At 32.6% G+C, this 20,397-nt stretch overlaps 2 protein-coding genes and 1 long non-coding RNA gene across 3 annotated transcripts; 2 read left to right on the forward strand and 1 right to left on the reverse strand.

Annotated features, from left to right (window-relative positions):
- The first annotated feature begins 6,684 nt into the window (after positions 1 to 6,684).
- LOC130591681 (uncharacterized) lies at positions 6,685 to 7,612 on the forward strand. Its single transcript, XR_008969696.1, has 4 exons — positions 6,685 to 6,824; positions 6,909 to 7,018; positions 7,098 to 7,170; positions 7,254 to 7,612. It is a non-coding gene; the product is annotated as an uncharacterized LOC130591681 (long non-coding RNA).
- A 374-nt stretch (positions 7,613 to 7,986) lies between these two features.
- LOC125497903 (protein FAR1-RELATED SEQUENCE 5-like) lies at positions 7,987 to 10,122 on the reverse strand. The gene is made up of 3 exons (XM_057394616.1): positions 9,676 to 10,122; positions 8,839 to 9,547; positions 7,987 to 8,072 (listed from the first exon to the last, which is right to left on the reverse strand). The coding sequence occupies exons 1-3, from the start codon at positions 10,120 to 10,122 to the stop codon at positions 7,987 to 7,989; spliced, it is 1,242 nt and encodes a 413-aa protein (XP_057250599.1).
- A 2,066-nt stretch (positions 10,123 to 12,188) lies between these two features.
- Positions 12,189 to 14,437, forward strand: LOC104892810 (fatty alcohol:caffeoyl-CoA acyltransferase). Its single transcript, XM_010678816.4, has 2 exons — positions 12,189 to 12,812; positions 13,537 to 14,437. The coding sequence occupies exons 1-2, from the start codon at positions 12,324 to 12,326 to the stop codon at positions 14,188 to 14,190; spliced, it is 1,143 nt and encodes a 380-aa protein (XP_010677118.2). The 5' UTR covers positions 12,189 to 12,323; the 3' UTR covers positions 14,191 to 14,437.
- Positions 14,438 to 20,397: the final 5,960 nt, after the last annotated feature.

Consider the following 20,397-nt stretch of genomic DNA (forward strand, 5'->3'; position numbering starts at 1 on the left):
TGATTTTTTTGGAGATTAATTCTTTTTTCAATTTGTTGATTAACATTAATTGATGAATATTGATTGTTTTCTGCTATAAATTGCTTTTGTTTGATATATGAACATTGATTGATTATATTGATTATTTCTGCGAATTATTATGCTTTTGTTCGATATATAATCATTGATTGATGAATACCGTGAATATATACATATGCTAATGGAAATTCGTTTGTTTGTGGACAAATTACTGTTTACGGAAACAATTGTTTGGAGTATATATTGTATTGATTACCAAAGGAACATTTGGTTTATGTTTGATATTTATATTGATATTTTTTGAAGTTTCTAGAACTATTATTATATTGTGAGGATTACATTATTTCCATGCTAGTGTTGCAGTTTCACAAGTTAAAAAGATCGGCAAGGTGTTTCCTAAATGTATGTTATTAATACCTCCATCATCATATACATGTAGTTTGTGATGGTGATTTTATCTATAATGCAAAGCATATAAGTTATAACAGATGAATTAGGATAATCATAAGTCAGTAAATTGACTTTAAATGATGGGTTAGCTAGCTTTTAAATGAACTAGCCTTCATATGCACGCGATGCGTGCGTTAATGTCAAAATTTGTTATTCTATTAGATACTCCATTCGTACTTTATTTATGATTAAACTTAAATGTGAAAAATTCAACAGTTAGATGAATTTAGATATATTAATTCGCTAATGTAAAAAAAAAAAAAGGTTGTGAGTGATTGTTAACATTAATTTTTGTGAATGAATTGATAACATAAAAAACAAAAATAATGAGTTGGTTTAACTGAATTAAAGAATATAAAGGTAGTGAATGTTCAGACTTTTCATGTGCATGTTATATATGCCATCTTTTTTTATAAGGTATAAATATTTTGTCTATTTAATTTTTGATTGAAGTATTTGATGCATATACCATTTTAAAACTTGTTTTAAATGGCAAGTTGGAATGAGAAATTTTTAAATGATTTGTTTTTGTAATTTTTTTCTTTCCATTAATTAGATCATTAAGGGTATTTTAGTCACTTCAAAAGAGGACACCACACCTCCTCTCTTGGCTTATATAATAGAGATTAAGACCACTAAGTAGAATTAGCCGAAGTAGGAGGTTACATGGAATAAAATTTTTTTTGGCCTGCCACCAAGTAGAAAAACCCAAAGTAGGAGGCTACCATATAGAATTTCCCTAAAGTAAAAGACTTACTATTTATTACCTTTAGGATTATTGTTATTAAAACTATTAAATTTTAATGTATCTAATTTATATATATATTTAAATCGCATTAAAAAAGCTTTTTTAAAAAAATATAGATTTCGTTCCAACAGGTCCAAAACTAGACCAGATCGGATTTTTTTTCGATCCGGTTTCGGTCCAAACAATCCCAGATACCGGTACACTAGTCCAGCCGATTTTGGTCCGGTTTGAACCAAGACCGATGCACACACCCCTAATGACAACTGCTCGGGTCTTTAAAGGAAGCAATTTTCTCTTTTGAGTCTGTCAAATGCTTGGCCCAATAAATTTTTGGGTTTCTTTTATAGCACGGCTTAAAACGGTATGTTTTTATATAGATCTAATCAATTTAAAAAGTACTCATAGTAAGACAATTATCATTTCTCATTTACTTTTCCTCTATTTACATTCTATTCAAGATCTTCCTGATAACATGACATTTAGTACACATTTGGACGTATGTGACTATCTATACACAAGACTATTTTATTTTGCTCATTCAGTCACTTAAAGCCAGCTTTTGTATAAAAGAGCAAATATTAAATATATTTAGAGTTTGAGACCATTAGTTACAATTAATCATCGAATCCAGAGTTAGGTTGAATTAGTTGAAAAGAGAAGTAACATCTTGTAAGATTATGAACCTGATCAATATAATTAGGAAAATGATATATGTAGCCCTTAGGGCTATGTATAAGGTGCTTAAAATAGAAATAAAATATTGAATCAAGCATTTATTACCTCAGTTAATGTGAAAATGTGTCTTGAATTCTTAAACTATTTCCATTTAAAGAAATGCATTTAATGCTTATATGTAGCCCTAAGGGCTACATATAACATTACCCAATTAGTTACCGCAAAGGCGGTTCGAAGTACTAAGTACAGTTTGTTGAATGTTTCTCTCATCCTCTCTCTGTGTACTAGTTGACATAGCTGTTGATGACTGAGAGCTGATATTCCCATAACAGCTATTGGGCAGCAGTTGCCCATAACAGGGGCAATTTAGTAATTTCCCATGCTACAGTACCCCCCAAAAAGAACCACCTGAATTTATTTCATTTTGGGTTTTAAAATTTTGGAAACGGAAAACAAAAAAAAGAAACGGAAAACAGAGAGGAAAAGAGTTTGAGAGTGCGAAACCAAAAAATCCAAAAAAAAACCAAAATTTTCATGCGAAATCATGAAATAAGAAGTGAGTGTTGAAATCTTTATCATCAACAAAGCGATGGTGTAGAAAGTGCTGTAAAAAACGTGGAGGAAGGTTGTCCCATTGTGAAATTTGGAAATTGTCATTGAATTGAAGGGTTGAAGAAGAAAAGTTGCAATTGAGGTAATTTATGTTTTCGTTGAAGGTATATATATATGTAATTTGAATATTTTAGGGTAAATTGTTGATATGGTTGAAATTTCTGTGATGTTTTTGTTTGTTTTTCAGCTTAAATTTGTTTAATTATTTTGTTATTTGTACGAAAAATGTAGATGTGTGTGAGGTGTTGTATTCGAAAATTCATCGAAATTCATGAGAAACGTTCGTTTGTGTTTTTGGCAGCCCTTTGATCGATCATGTTCTGATCTGTTATTTTTTTTCTTTAAATACTTGAATACTTGAATGGTTTTTGACAGCACTTGCTACTTGAATGGTTTGTGTTGCAATTATTTGATCTGTTTTTGTGTTGCAATTGTTTGTGTTGTGAATGTTGTTAATTGTAGGAAATTTAGGGTTTCGTTTAATGTTATCATGTTTAGGATATAATTGTACAATTGTAATGTAGGGATAATGAGGAAGAGTGGTGGAAGGTCGAGTGATAGGGAGTATGTTGCAGAAGCTGAATGTTTGGAGGTAATGTAATTGATAAATGGTGATTTGTTGATTTTGGTGAAATTTTGAGACATAACTCTGAAAATTTGACACCAGCAGGAAGGTGGTAGGAAATATAAATCGAAGAAGAAGCGTAAGAGCTTAAGGGACGATGGAGTTGGGAAGCAGGTAATAAAAAATATGAATAGAAGAAATCATGAAGGTTGTTGTAATGATATTGAAAACATGTATGTATGCAGGGTGGAAAGCGTAAAAAAGTGGTAGATAAAAAACTTGTATTGAGTGCAGAGATATTCAGAGTGAGTTAAAATATTTGCGATGTTTTGTTGGTATAACATAGATTGTTAATATGATGCAAAAGTGATATAAAGTGATATATAATTGGGTTTGCAGGGTATAGAAAAATCTGTAGGCGGTGAAGTGAAGTCGCGTGGTGAAGTGCTGAAAACACAACTAGCTAAGTGTAAGGGGCGCAAGCAAATGTAAACTGTAGGGTTGAGACCTTAGGTAAAATTATTGGTGGTTTTTGTGAGATGAAAAGGCAATGGGTTAGAGACATGGGTTTTGAGGGATTACTTTATTTGAGGGGGAAGAGATTACCACGGAATTTTTGCTATTGGTTGATGACATTGGTAGACACTTGTAGGAATGTGATAATGTTCCCGGGGGGGGGTAGAGTACCCTATGGATAAGCGACAGGTGCATTGGGTATTAGGTATACCTCATGGACCGAAAAGAGTTCCACTTGTAGCACGAAATGAAAATGTTAAGAGGGCAGTACTAGAAATACAGCAGAAGTATGGTTCGTCAGTTGGTATTCCTATGGTAAAGGTAATTGAGAAGGTTGAGGGGATAAGTATTCGGAGGATGAAGTTGAATTCAAGACTGCATTCTTGATGCTTGCTTTGTGTGATTTTTTGTGCCCAACAACTGTAGAAGGTTAGAGAGTGATTAGTGGTTGCATCAACATTGGCCGTGGATGCTCACAAATATGATTGGGCGTCGCTTGTATTGGATAAGTTATTGTACATGCGCGTCACTTTGCAGAAAAGTTTTACAGGGAAGGGTATGCGAAAGGTTGTGGAGGTTGCACGTATTTTCTTGCGGTTAGTGATATATTATATTGTGTATTTATTATATTTGGATATGTATGTTTGTAGATGAGATGATAGAATATTTTATTGTCTTGCAAAATTGATATAGATATGTACCTTGATCGATTGCATCGTCCTCCTGTGCGTTGGGGATTATTTCCGAGGTTAAAAGCGTGGTCTGCGAAAGATGTGACTGAAGCGAAAGAAGCTGATCGACAAAGTGGGAAGGGAGATTATGGAATGAATATTGGGGTATGAATTATGGTTTTTGTATGTTACATATTAAGTAAAATATCCTAACTTATATCTTGTCATTAGTGCATTGACTTGGCGTACGGTGAGAAACATCCGTTAGTTGCGAGAGACACGATGGGACCTCAATGCATGTCTTATGAGGTAGTAACTTATTGTTACTGTTGAGCATTTTAAACTTATAAATTTTGTACATTACAAAATTTTGCAATAATGATGACCAGATTGCTGCTCTTGTGTTGAGTGGAATGGGATTGGAAATTAATCCATTGCATCGCAATCGTAATGCATTTGATGATAATTTGGATTCGGATTCTGATCACGGCCCAAGTCGTAATCGCCGAAGGGGGCCAAGGGACAAGCTTAACCCTTATCAGCGCAAAATGCAGAAGAAACGTGTTGAAGAATGTCGAGGTTTTATGAATAGCAATAACATAATTTATTTGAATCTTGAACTGGACTTCATATATGTTATTTATATATTATGAATACTATGTTGCAAACTTTCAATCTTGAACTGGACCTCATATATGTTATTTATATATTATGAAAACTATGTTCTTATGTTTGAATCTTGAACTGGACCTCATATATGTTATATTTATAATTGAAAACTATGTTGTTATTTGAATCTTGAATGCTGGACTCATATATGTTATATTTATATATGAAAACTATGTTGTTATCTTTGAATCTTGAACTGGACTCATATATGTTATATTTATATTATGAAAACTATGTTGCAATCTTTCAATCTTGAACTGGACTTCATATATGTTATTTATATATTATGAATACTATGTTGCAAACTTTCAATCTTGAACTGGACTTCATATATGTTATTTTATATTATGAAAACTATGTTGCAATCTTTCAATCTTGAACTGGACTTCATATATGTTATTTATATATTTGAATACTATGTTGCAAACTTTCAATCTTGAACTGGACTTCATATATGTTATTCTTATATTATGAAAACTATGTTGCAATCTTTCAATCTTGAACTGGACTCATATATGTTATTTATTATATTATGAATACTATGTTGCAAACTTTCAATCTTGAACTGGACTTCATATATGTTATTCTTATATTATGAAACTATGTTGCAATCTTTCAATCTTGAACTGGACTTCATATATGTTATTTATATATTATGAATACTATGTTGCAAACTTTCAATCTTGAACTGGACTTCATATATGTTATTTATATATTATGAATACTATGTTGCAAACTTTCAATCTTGAACTGGACTTCATATATGTTATTCTTATATTATGAAAACTATGTTGCAATCTTTCAATCTTGAACTGGACTTCATATATGTTATTTATATATTATGAATACTATGTTGCAAACTTTCAATCTTGAACTGGACTTCATATATGTTATTCTTATATTATGAAAACTATGTTGCAATCTTTCAATCTTGAACTGGACTTCATATATGTTATTTATATATTATGAATACTATGTTGCAAACTTTCAATCTTGAACTGGACTTCATATATGTTATTTTTATATTATGAATACTATGTTGCAAACTTTTAATCTTGTACTGGACCTCATATATGTTATTTATATATTAAGAAAACTATGTTGCAAACTTTTAATCTTGAACTGGACCTCATATATGTTATTTATATATTAAGAAAACTATGTTGCAAACTTTTAATCTTGAACCGGACCTCATATATGTTATTTTTATATTATGAATACTATGTTGTTATCTTTCAATCTTGAACTGGACTTCATATATGTTATTTATATATTATGAAAACTATGTTCTTATGTTTGAATCTTGAACTGGACCTCATATATGTTATATTTATATTATGAAAACTATGTTGTTATCTTTGAATCTTGAACTGGACCTCATATATGTTATTTATATATTATGAAAACTATGTTCTTATCTTTGAATCTTGAACTGGACCTCATATATGTTATTTATATATTATGAAAACTATGTTCTTATCTTTGAATCTTGAACTGGACCTCATATATGTTATTTTTATATTATGAAAACTATGTTCTTATCTTTGAATCTTGAACTGGACCTCATATATGTTATTTTTATATTATGAAAACTATGTTGTTATCTTTGAATCTTGAACTGGACCTCATATATGTTATTTTTATATTATGAAAACTATGTTGTTATCTTTCAATCTTGAACTGGACCTCATATATGTTATTTTTATATTATGAAAACTATGTTCTTATCTTTCAATCTTGAACTGGACTTCATTTTTGGTTATGGTAGGTCTTTGTTCCAGTTTTGGAAGACAGAAAATGGTGGTGTGCTGCGTTTTCTGTTAATAGTGAGGAGGTGTGGGTCATAGATGCACACCGTCCAAATTCATTGGAGCACCATGCAAAGGCCATTGAGGAATTGGTAAAGAAACGAGTTGATATTATATGGTGTTTGTTAAATAGTTGTTATCAACTTGAGTTATGATAGTCATATTATTTGTAATAGGCGATTGGGGTTGATATTCTTTTCTCAAGCTTTGAAGGGCAATGGTTACCTGGGCAAATAAGGAAATGGGAGAGGAAGGCGGTGAATATGGACGACGCTTATAGTGAATGGTAAATTTAATGTTGTTTTGTGTGGCAAATTTGAAGGAAGTGGCCATAGGGTTTGTAATATAAGTAATTGTGTGTGTAGTGATGAAAGTGGGATCCACATGCTATTGGCAATAAAGGGGTGTGCAGCGCGTTACAAATTTGAGTATTTATCGGTGAGTAAATCTATTGGCACTTTAAATTTTGCATTATATGTATTACTTTGGGAACGTGACTAAAGTTAGTGATGTAAATGCAGCCTGCTAATATAAAGGAGGAAAGGAAGTGGCTGCTTACAGAAGATTTGCTTTGTGAAGGCAACGAGCTAAAAGATAAGGTGAAGAAGATGATTGGTAGTAAAGTATGGGGGTAGTACTAAAGTTAGGCCTTTAAAAGACATTTTGGGTTCTATAGGACGCAAAGGGTTTGGGGGGGTCAGGACGCAAAGGGTGGTGTGAATATTTTGGGTAATATATGAGATATCGTGTGTTTTTGTAAGCTATGCCATATCGTACGTGGGCATACTTGTTAAGTGGCCATATGTGTTTATTTCTAATTTTGGTGTAAAATGTACAAATGTTTAAATGTTTGTTTATTGTTCGTGGGCTTCTTGGGCAATGATTTTTGTGTAGTTTCACTTCATTTACATGTGAGGGACAATTTGATTATGTAGCAAACATAATCAAATAGCAAAGTGAGAAAATGTGGTAGCAAATTTATTGAAATAAGTAAAGCACACTTTCATAATGTAGCAAATTGATAATGTAGCAAACATAAGTAAATAACAAACTGAAAATAAGTACTTTCGGTAGAAGAAGTTCATAATGTACGTTACTAGTAAATACGAACAGTTTGTATATTGCAAAATAATCCCAATGGGCCTATAGCGAATTCGGCCCGTCTAAGTGGTAGAGTAGAAGATAATACAACACGTGCTTCTCTACGTGTTCTTCCATCTGTATCCTCTTTCGTGAGGAAGATACGGATGTTTATTAGTCCGCTCCAATACATACCAAGACTTGGTTGCACCATCCTTCCACTACTTTGCACTTGATGAACGTGACCCCTCGTTCTGGAGCTGCCATAGTATTCATAATATAAAAATAACATATATGAAGTCCAGTTCAAGATTGAAAGATTGCAACATAGTTTTCATAATATACAAATAACATATATGAAGTCCAGTTCAAGATTTAAAGTTTGCAACATAGTATTCATAATCTAAAAATAACATATATGAAGTCCAGTTCAAGATTGAAAGTTTGCAACATAGTATTCATAATATAAAAATAACATATATGAAGTCCAGTTCAAGATTTAAAGTTTGCAACATAGTATTCATAATCTAAAAATAACATATATGAAGTCCAGTTCAAGATTTAAAGTTTGCAACATAGTATTCATAATATAAAAATAACATATATGAAGTCCAGTTCAAGATTGAAAGATTGCAACATAGTTTTCATAATATACAAATAACATATATGAGACAACCTAGTTTTCATAATATATAAATAACATGTATGAGGTCCAATTCAAGATTGAAAGATTGCAACATAGTTTTCATAATATATAAATAACATGTATGAGGTCCAATTCAAGATTGAAAGATTGCAACATAGTTTTCATAATATATAAATAACATACATGAAGTCCAGTTCAAGATTGAAAGTTTGCAACATAGTATTCATAATATATAAATATCATATAACAGGTCCAGTTCAAGATTCAAATAATAAGACATAGTTTTCATATTATATAAATAACATATATGAAGTCCAGTTCAAGATTCAAATAATAAGACATAGTTTTCATAATATATAAATAACATATATAAATCTTACCTCCAAGCCAACCATTGTCAACAAGATCATACTTTGCAATTACATTGTTCCAATTCTCCTCAAATTCAGAAGGATCTAAGCTATCATATATGGCATAAAGAAGATCATCCTTAATATCTTGATATTTCTCAAACATGCCTAGCTTTGAGCAAAACTTTTCAGTTATGTGCCACAAACACCATCGATGTCGAGCTTCGGGCATAGATGTAAGCAATGCCTTCCGCATTGCCGCATCTTGATCTGTAAGAATGCCCATTGGACTTTTACCACCCATGCAACTTAGCCATGTAGAGAAAACCCACTCATAAGTCTCCGTATTCTCGTGAGAAATTAATGCACAACCTAGTAAAATACTCTGCCCATGATGATTAACCCCTACAAAGTTAGCAAATGGCAACTCATACTCGTTAGTCAAATACGTTGCATCAAAACAAACCACATCTCCAAACTCTTCATATGCTACTCTACTTCGAGCATCAACCCATAGAATATCTTTTAATGTCATATCGTCATCCAATCTATGCATACTAAAAAAATTTTGATTGTCAGAACTCATTTTGTTGAAATACTTTAGCATAGCATTGGCATCACCTTCTTTAAGTTTCAACCGTTTCACCTTACTCACTTCATTGCGCAAATCACGTTCAGTTACTACCCAATCCTCTACCCCGTTCCTCTCCCTAGCAAGGCATCCGTGAATTTGTGGTATCTTCAACCCCGAGTTATAATCGTTAAAAAGTTTCCTTCTAACATGATTATACAACTCCTCTTTCCTATACATACTAATGTATCGAGACTTTGACGGCGTTGGCTCGTGGTTTTTATGTTCATTATAACTTTCTTAACTTCCCACTCCCCTTCTTCATTACAAGTAGCATACATCATGGCAGTACAATCACATTTCTTTGACTTCTTCGTAGCTAAATCATCATCAATCACAGAATCTGTCACCACCCTACGCCCGTTTACCCGTTTCCTCCTATCCGGCCTACCATAACATTCACAAGTCCATATTGTATTACGCCTCTTCCTTTCTTCACAACCTGCTTTTCTTCTATATGCCCCACCCGAACGCACAACCCCAAATCCTTCCTGCTTCCCATATTTTTTATAAAAACTATCCACCGCTTCCAAGTTAGGGAATACCATGCCCACAAACGGTGCAGGCACAACCTCATTTGCCCCTATTTTGCACCCACTCACCTTCCCAGTAGGAGTTAAAGCAACAATCTCGTTGCCTTGCACTTCATCTATGCCTTCCACAAGAACATCTCCCACATACATGTCTCCATTTATTTCAACTAAATCAACATCCTACATGTTAATTTGCCCATAGCTGTTATGCAAGGATACTTTCTCGTTGATGACTAGATGTACCTTAAATTTTTGCAGGAAAACATGTGAGAAGATGGCCCATAGGCCATAATACTGAGTAGTAACTAATGCAGCCATGCTGCCTCCCTAGAAAAGTTGACCACATCAAATATCCTTGCATTAATTTTCTCCTTAAATAGATGAGAACTATATTACTAAAAAGTGAAAGAATTGACAAAAACACATGCATGATCATATTACATCTTTTATAAAATTCCTACTTCCATAAGTAAACTTCCCATATTACAAAGCAAAAAAATTACACATTTTGGAATATACAATTATATACGAAAAGTAACTTATGTGTTGAATTGTGTCTTGAATTAAATATCTAGCGTTAGGATTAATCAAGCACGGGGTCTTGCGAGTCGAGGTCCAGGGGTGAAACACTCTGGTGGGGGGTTAGGGGGCAACGCCCTCGAACTTTTCGATATATGTTGTTTAATATATCGAGTCTGTTTTATTTTCGGATTTAGGCTCATCTGTTTAGGTTAATTAGTAGGATAATATATAGACCCTATTATTAACATATGTCTCCGTATTCTATAATATGTACTCTATCCTACACCTAATAAAATCGTTTCTCTTGTGCCTGTGGACGTTGCTAACGCATTGTTAGTGAACCACATTAATTCCTTGTGTCAATTGTTCATTGATTTTTGCTTCGTTAATTACATCTATCACAACATTATGACTTCCTATTTTCAATCAAATGATCTAGTAAAATACATAGAGGGAGCAAAGAAACTAAAAAGATTGGTTAAATTCTTCTTCTACGTACATACATGTTAAAGAAACTGAACATCCATGGGTATGCCGTATGGGTTACCCAAGAATGAGGAGATTTCAAACTTCTTACATGCCGGTTCAAACGAAGTTCCATTGAAAACCAATAATTGTACTTAATAGGAATAACTCCTCAGGTATGCTAATCAGCTGGATGTTTTTTTTGTCGTTCTTCTTTAATAAAGTATACAACAACTCACATGTCTTCAACAACAAGAAATTGAACACTATATGTGCTTGCAATTATATTGCATGCAGACTGAAGTTATTTCAAACCCAAGTACCCAACCGCATGCCAGCTACTATTTACAAATTAGGTATATGATCAATTGATCATACATCATACGTATAATCTGTTACTCCACATATAGCTGGAAGAAAGAGAAGACTGAAGAGATCTTATATAACATGATTAGTGGACATTCAAAATTTTAAATTTATAAGATTTATGTTAACCAAACTTCATGGCTTCTTTCCTAGACCCTAATAAATGGTGGTAACGCTAATTGTTCCTTACTTGTCGTCCACAATATTAAAATATAAGATTTTTTAACAAGAATAATACAAATTTTTGTCCGTTCTCTCCCAGTAATACAAACTTTTGATCAAAATTCCTCCAGTAGGACAATACCGGTTGTTAACTAGTTGTAGGAGGTAAACAAGCTAACTAGGCACTCTCTAGGACATGTATCGCTTTTTTATTGGTTGATTTTGTAAATTTTTATTTAAATTTGAAAAACAAAAAAGAGAATTTTTTGGTTGGGGGGGGAGGGGGGTTTGGGGTTGGGGTTGGGGTTGGGGGGGGGGGGGGGGGGTTTCTTTTCAGATTTTCAATTGGTTGGCTAGGGGGGAGAAAAAAGAGATTTTGGTGTTTGAAAAAAAAATTACATGCTTTACATATTAACGATCAACTTGGCCTGTTGGATGAATTTTTAGGTAGAGTTTGTATTATTACATAATATTCAAAGATTTGTATTATTGCGAGAGAACGGACACAAATTTGTATTATTATTATGAAAAATCGTAAAATATATTATATACCAGCTTTCAAACCCGTGTGATGCATCAAAATTCAAAATGGTTTGCATCAATATAATAGTATAATACCTGGCCATACGCACGTAGGCTAATTAATTTGGGTGCAATAGACATTATTATCCATGAACTTGAATCATGATTCATGCCAATATATTCTAATATTGGAAAGCTAGTTAAGTTATCTACCCCTATATAAAAACAGTACATCAAGCAACAAAAACATCAGTATTAATATTATTCATTCATATAGTAAGTAGGAGCACACGTTCATCTTAATCTTAGATAAGATGTCGAACCCCATGGAGCTAAATACCAACATTGTAGGCATTTACACAGCAACAACAAAGAAGATAACTGAGCCACGATTTTCACACAAGATATCAATCCCCAATAACCAAGCATTATTAGATAATGATGATGATAATCATCATTATGGGATTTTGCAAAAGCGAATGCATATCATTCTTTGTTACCAAAAGCAAAGTAATGAAGATTCTGGGTGGCATCTTGGGGGATGGATCAAAGAATCCTTAGGCCATGCATTGGTGGATAACCCTATTTTGGCTGGGAGACTCCGAAGATCCGAATCCGATCAAGGAAGTTTAGAAATTGTATCAAATGATAGTGGTGTGAGATGTGTTGAAGCAGAATTGCCACTAAGTTTGGTAGATTTTCTTCAGTTAAAGGAGAAGAACAATGAAATTGAAGACAAGCTTGTTTATTGGAATGATGTTGATGGAAGTTATCCTCAATTTTCTCCACTCTTCTATATTCAGGTAACTAATTACTCTCTCTGTAAGTGGTTATAATATTTCATTTCTTCAACAAGTTTAGTAATAAGCATAACAACCCTATTGTTTCGATGAAAATGTACTTTGAGTTATGTCCATTACTTATCGTATATGAACTATAGGTGCTTCATTTAGTTGGATGTAGTCCTACTAGATATAGATATTGGTATGGATCACATGCTCCGATCTAAGAGTACTGATAGAGTATAAATCTATTCATGAGGCCTCAAACATCATATGCTTTTGGTTGAGTTGGTCCTTTGACATGGTATCAAGAGACAGCGTGACAAAAGGTCACGGGTTCGAATCTCATCCACCCCTCCTTTCTCAGTGGAATATAAGCCCAAAGGGCTTATGCGTGAGGGGGAGTGATAGAATATAATTCTATTCCTGGGGCCTCAACCATCAGCTTAAGCTTTTGGTTGAATTGGTCATCTGACAAATACTTACTTATTTGTCATACTTTGATCTAATTAATATTGTTCCGTCTTTTCTACTTTCTTTTTATGCTTTTGGAGAAGGGTTTTTTTTTTAAATCTTATGAAGTTTTAAAATTAAAATGTTGCATATTCTCTTGAAAAACTTTCAAACCCCTCATCTTAAATATATTATGTAGAAGTAGTATTTGGTTATTACTTTCCTGAAAATTGTATATTGTATCCTCTATTTTTAAACTAACACGTTTTATACCCATTTACTACATTTTCAGGTGACAAACTTCCAATGTGGGGGATATTCAGTTGGGATAAGCTATAACCTTTTCTTAGTTGACCCTTTGTCCATGGCAGAGTTCCTCAACAGATGGACAGAAATTCATAGAAGCATGGCCTATGAAAGTGAAGTTCCAAAACCACCTTTCTTCCATACGGTTAACTTTAAGCAAAATGAGTGCTCTTCATCACTGAAACACTCAATTAGCAGCAGTTTAACCTCCAAAACTATGATTTTCAACATTTTTACAGATGAGAAATTACATTCAGGGAATGAAACTTGCAAATATTTTGTGTTGCTTTGCCTAGAGGAGGCAGAGAGCAAATTTGGTAGCAAAATTGGCAAAATAAACTCTACTTTCACATTAATTATCAAAGAACCAAATGGTAATACCAAAGTCGAAAATTTGTCAAAACAAAGAAATTTTGCATTACCAAAAAACTTGGGGTATGATCTTAATTCTGTAAGTTGGGAAGATTTAAGCATCAATTATGAAGTTGTTTTCCACAGGGAAAATGCACCGATTGATGCTTCACATTGGATTGCTTGTGATGCCCTTGAAGGAGTGGTCTTGGTTGTAATTTCATCCCCAAGTGAGGGCAAATCTGGCGTAAAGGTTTACATCACTGTACCTATTGATCAAAGAATTTAAATCTTAGGTTTTTTAATACCCCGATTACCCAGATTATTCATCATACACCAGGTGTATTATGTACATAATACATCAAAGACTACTTGTACTCATTTGTTTATTTGGAACTCTCATTTTTAGTGCATTTTGCTCATTTGAATTATTTCAAATGAGCAATGAGCAAAAAAATAATGTTTTAGGTGTATCATACTCATGATATACCAAAATGTATGAATAAATTTGTACATTGATTACCTGTCTTACTTAACGTTTCATCGCATCTCCTTTTTATCTTATTACTATATCCAAATTTAAAAATATATATCTAAGAGATTTATATTGATGTAACAAGTAAAGAAAAGTTTAGTACCATGGTTCCAGTTCCTATACGTTTCTCTAAAATAGCAAATTCAAAGTATTCTTATTAATTATTTTGTGTCTATATGAAGATTAATATGAGGTGTTATGTGAAATGATAGGACCATTGTTGTTAAAATCCCGATCCGAATCTTACGATCCTGGAGGATCTCACCATCCCGATCCTACGTAGGATCTTAATTTTGTAGGATCTTTCGATCCTGCTCAACCACAAAAAATCACATGGTAGGATCTTAACACGATTCTACGATCCTACGACTTTACGATCCGATCCTACCATATAAAAATCATAAAGTAATTTCACATATTATATTTCTCCTATTAGATTTTGATCGCATGTTACTTCAATCTTATTGTATTGAGAAACTATCATCATTTGCTAACTAAGAAAATCATTATTAATATGTGTAAATTTTTAACATGAGGTTCTCACCATATTTTAGTATAATTATCTCTATTTCACCGAATTGTAGGATCTTACGATCCTACGATCCGATCCCACCGATTCGATTCTACCAGCCCCTACAATCCAAAGTAGGATCCCGATCCTGATAACATTGGATAGGATGATACGTGTTTTGCGCAATCTAAAAGTGATATGCATCACTCTAGTGTGTATCAAAGGAATCTTGGTAAATTATTATTACGTATATACAACGTCAGATTACTATCCATTATAAGGTTCTTTATCATTTCAGACAATTACAAAGTTTGAGGTAGGGAATAAGGTGTTGTTTGGTTGGAAGCTATTTTCCTTGGAAATACAAATTCCTAGGAAATACATTATGGGTGTTGTGTTTGGTTGGAGGGAAATGGGAAAAGCATAGGAAATACAAATTCCAAGGGAAATAGAATTTCCCATGAAACATGGGAAATAACTCACCAAGCCCCCCTTGGTGAGTAATTTCCTAGGAAATGCTTTTCTATGGTGTCAACCAAAGAATTTTGTCTAATTCCTAGGAAATTAACAAGGGAAAGAATTTCCCATGAAATATAAATTCCCATGGGAAATTACTTCCCATGTGAACCAAACGATGCCTAAATTGTAGAGAACTTCAATTACAAAATATTGACTGCATAATTATTCTCCTTGAAAGATAATGGTTTCCATGATCATTATCATTGTCTTAGGGCCTGATCTCCCCAGCTTATTTTCAGTTCAATTCAGTTCAGTTCAGCTCCAATCAATTCAGTTCAGTTCAGCTCCAATCAGTTCAGTTCAGTTCAACTCCATTCTTTTATAACCATTTTGTTAAATATTATTATTATGTTGGAATAATTTATTTTACTAATTACTCTTATTATTATTATTATTATTATTATTATTATTATTATTATTATTATTATTATTATTATTATTATTATTAGTATTATTATGATCATTATCATTATTATTATCATTATTATTATTATTATTATTATTATTATTACTATTTAAATATATATATCATTACTATTAAGTATTATTATTATTATTATTATTATTATTATTGTTTCAATATATTATTTTGTTTATTATAGCTTTACTCATTGTTATTACTATTATTATTAGGAGGAACATGGTTTAGGTCAAAGCGCAAATAAACCCACTTTTTTTAGCCCATAAACCAATCAAATCGCATCAAGACGGTTTATGATGTAATTTTCGCGGTCCAATCCAATCACTATTTTTATTACTAAATATTTTTATATTATTAAATCTAATTATTAAAATAGTAATATTAATTTACTTCTTAGATATTATTGTTATTATATATCATCATCAAGTATTAATACAAATAATATAAAATAATTATTATTAATTATCATTATTATCATTAATGATTATTATTATTATTATTAATTTATGAGTATTAATATTATTTATTTATAACTATCATTTAAAAATATCCAAAATACTATTATTATTCATTATTATTACTTATCATTATAATTATTATTTAATATTCATATTATTATTGTTTAAAATATTATTTATATATTTATTACATTCAATTTAATTTAATTCAATTCAGTTCAGTTCAGTTCAGTAGTTCAGTAGTTCAGTTTAGCTCCAATAAATTCAGTTCAGTTCAGCTGTTTTATGCCGATGAGAACATGCCCTTAGAAGGGTTAAATACAAACAACACTACCATAACAGTAGCCTACAAACATGGACTACAAGTCCTATAATCAAGCATACAATATATACTTGTCATATATCTCTATTATATAAGCCAAGGGGGAGCAATGGTGTTCCCCTTGGAATTCACTTAAATGCCCCCAACATAGATATTTCATATATATTTCAAGTTTCCACAAACAACCTTTGGCCACCTAATCAACTCCAATTTCATGCATAAACTTGCCAAAACAAAAATATCAATCAAATCAAATTTAAACCCAATCAACTCATATAAGATTCAATCATATAAACTTGCCAATAAAAAAGATTCATAATCAAGAACTTATCAAACGTTCAAACTACATACAATAATAACAAAAAAAATTACACGGCATAACATCCGCTCGTATCAATTTTTCCATAACACAAACTCCATACAAAAAAAATCAGTTCTCTTCATAGATTGGAGCTTTACGACATTCTCAAATACGGAACTCTGAAATTTGCCGATTCATAACCGTTATTCAGTTACGCAGTTCATTATTAAAAATAAAATTGTGTGTGTTGTTCTATGTTTAGTACATCTTAAAAATATGTATTATGTTCGAGTGAAATTAAACTCAAATTATAGTAACTCTTACGGATATGTGCTGTATTATATATTTTTTTCCAAAAAATAATTTAACTTAAATTACAGTTTATTTAAAATTTAATTCGAAGATAGTTGAAATTCAAATTAAAATTATATCATAAATGGTCGGAAAAAAATGAAATTTCGTCAAAATTGACTTCAATATTCGTGCCCTAGATATAAAAAATTTTTAGACAAAATATGAGAACTAGAATTGTTTTTGTGTACCCATATATCCAAAAGAATTTGAGAAAAAAAATACTTAAACCCATATTTTAAAATCATAAAATCAAATTTTCGTGTCCAAATATTTAAAAAAATTGAGACATAATACGAGAACTTGAATTTGGGGGAAATAAAAAAATACTTAAACCTATATATTAAAATCAAAAAAATGTTCCCATAATTGAATTTCAATATAAACTGCAGAACTTGGGCCATGACCGCAAGCAAGCTCGGCGATCCATGACGGGCTGAGCGAAAGCCAATTCCATGACCGCCAAAGCCAACTTTGCAACTTGCTTGAGATAATCGTCATCTAATAATTGACGGTCTCAATTGAATAGAGAGAGAAAAAATCGAGTGTGTGGTTTGACTTGAGGGAAATTGATGAAGATGATGTTCAATTGAATAGAGAGAGAAAAAATATTGCGTGAAATTCAGAAATATGGGTATGGTAATTGGGGGAGTAGCGGTTTAATTTGGAGAAATATCGTTGCACGCATCGCGTGCATTAAAAGCTAGTACAATATAATAGAAGATATGCACATAAAAGAATATATTGAGGTATATTCTAACACTCCCCCGCAATCGAAGCGAGAGGACGGCACACGCTTAGTCTGTCTTGAAAATATTCAAAAAGAACTAAGGGGAGACCCTTAGTGAAAATATATGCAATCTGATAACGGGAGGGCACATGACAGACCCGAACTAGGCCACGAGCCACTTTCTCATGAACAGAGGAGAGAAAGAGGGAGGTGTAGTGCGAAAATAGGGAAACTTGAGGGGCGTTTTGGGTGGCATGCGTTTTCCGACAGAAATGGGGACAATTTCCGACGAGGTATTAAAGTAAAGGGGTAAATGGTGAGTGGGTGGTTTGAGAGAATAAGCATGGCTATTTATGGCCATGATTAAGCTCCAATTTTTGTTCAATTGGATTGATGAAATTCAATGAGAAATTGGGTTATTGGGTGATTTGACTTGAGTAATGAATTTTTATTTGAAGTTGAGTTTTTGTATGCAAGAAAATCAATCTTTGGGTTAGAAATTCATGGGTGGGTTGTTTGTGAGAAAAAATGGTGATGGAGAAGAAAGCTACTATTGGTCTGTTACTATTTTTTTTTATTTTTTATTTTATTAATCTTATTTCCTTTTCCTTTTCTTTTCCTTTTTATTAATACCATCATTTGTTATTATTTGCCAAGTTTCAATTCATGTAGCAAATAATTATATACATATTGAAAACCTAAATATATATATAACATTTCAAAAATTTTGTCACACCTTATAATTAAAGGAAAAAAATACAACCCCTAATTAGCATTATTTAATTTAGGCAAATTTAAAATTTTGGGATATTACAGGTTTCTCTCTAAATCAGGGAGACTCACCCTTATCTAGATCAATCTAGAAGCAAAACTAGCTTATACTTGTGTCTCAACACTATTAACCCCAGGAATTGCTAGCTCCATTGATTCTCTCCACCGAAAATTCTTTTGGCGACAAAATAAGGATAAAAATGCAACTTCGCTTATAGCCTAGAACAAAAATTTATAGACCTAAGTCTCAGAGAGCGCTCGGTCTTAGGAAAATGATGTCAATGAGTAGAGTATTTATTGCAAAAGTTGGATGGAACATTCTTACCGAACCTCGTAATTTTTGGGTTATAAACTGGTTTCTTACAAATATCTCAAAAATCAATCGTTTTTTAATTATAGGGCTAAATCCCAAGATTCCCCCATTTGGAATTTTTTTTTTACTTCAACCGTCCATTACTTTATAAAAGCATCCGTTGGAAAATAGGAGATGGCTCTCAAATTCTCTTTTGGCTCCATAACTGGTGTCTCGATGAAAATCTAATAACCACTATAAACCTAACTGAAAACCAATTTGATTTGAACCTTCTTTTAAAGGATTTCATTCTCCCAAATAGAACATGGGACCTTGTAAACTTATAGACCTTTCTTCCTGTTCATATTATCAACTGCATTAAAGGTATTCTAATGCCTTTTTCCCTGATCCCTAATGAACCTATTTGGGGCCCTAGCCCCTCAAGTCTCTTCACAGTCAAGTTCGCTAATTTGTTGTCTCACAGTCTTCCCTCTAATAAAGATAAATGGCCTCATCGCTAGATCTGAAAACTTGATATGCCTCGAAAGCTGAAGATTTTTCTGTGGCTAATTTTCCATATATAATAGCCTTGGGGGTTAGAACTACCCTTGTCAAAAGAAACAACATTCCCTTTAGCCATTGTACCCTATATAATACCCATGACGAATCTATAAATCACCTTTTTGGGGACTGTAGCCAACTTCTTCCCCTATGGCAACTTAAGGATCTCAAAGATTGGCTACTACCACATGCCTTAACTAGCACTTCGCTCTTAACTGTACTTTCTAATATTAGAAGGAATAAAGCCTACACTACTAAATTTGTCTTCCTGATTTGGAGTATTTGGAAAGAGAGAAATAATATCATCTTTCATAATGATTTTCTTAATATTTACAGGATTCTTCACAAAGCTAAATTCTTATTTTCAGAATGGAGTCTTAGGAATGCAGTGGATTTCTGCAATTTCTCTGGCTCCCCTTTTTCTCATTCCTATCTCCATACTTCCACTCCCAAGCATCCATCTTCCATCTTGGTCACTTGGGATCCTCCTACATCACCTTACTTCAAACTTAATTTCGACGGATCGGTTCGTGATTCTTCAGAAGCAGCAGGAAGTATCATCAGAGATTTCGAGGGCAATCTCTTCAAAGCAGCAGCTCTCAACCTTGGTTCATCTACTGTTTCGGTGGCTGAAGCCATTGCCCTTCAGCAAGGAATTTGACTCGCCATGCAAAATAATATTCACTATCACCACATTGAAGGTGATAATCTTATGGTTATCAAT

Source organism: Beta vulgaris, chromosome 5 (assembly GCF_026745355.1).
Source record: "Beta vulgaris subsp. vulgaris cultivar EL10 chromosome 5, EL10.2, whole genome shotgun sequence".
NCBI lineage: Eukaryota > Viridiplantae > Streptophyta > Magnoliopsida > Caryophyllales > Amaranthaceae > Beta > Beta vulgaris.

Coding starts and splice junctions, on each gene's coding strand:
- LOC125497903 (XM_057394616.1), bottom strand. CDS start 10,122: ATGTATGTGGGAGATGTTCTTGTGGAAGGCATAGATGAAGTGCAAGGC. Junction 9,548..9,675: donor GGGAGTGGGAAGTTAAGAAA/GTTATAATGAAC, acceptor TCGGGGTTGAAG/ATACCACAAATTCACGGATG. Junction 8,073..8,838: donor TGACAATGGTTGGCTTGGAG/GTAAGATTTATA, acceptor ATACTATGGCAG/CTCCAGAACGAGGGGTCACG.
- LOC104892810 (XM_010678816.4), top strand. CDS start 12,324: ATGTCGAACCCCATGGAGCTAAATACCAACATTGTAGGCATTTACACA. Junction 12,813..13,536: donor CTCCACTCTTCTATATTCAG/GTAACTAATTAC, acceptor CTACATTTTCAG/GTGACAAACTTCCAATGTGG.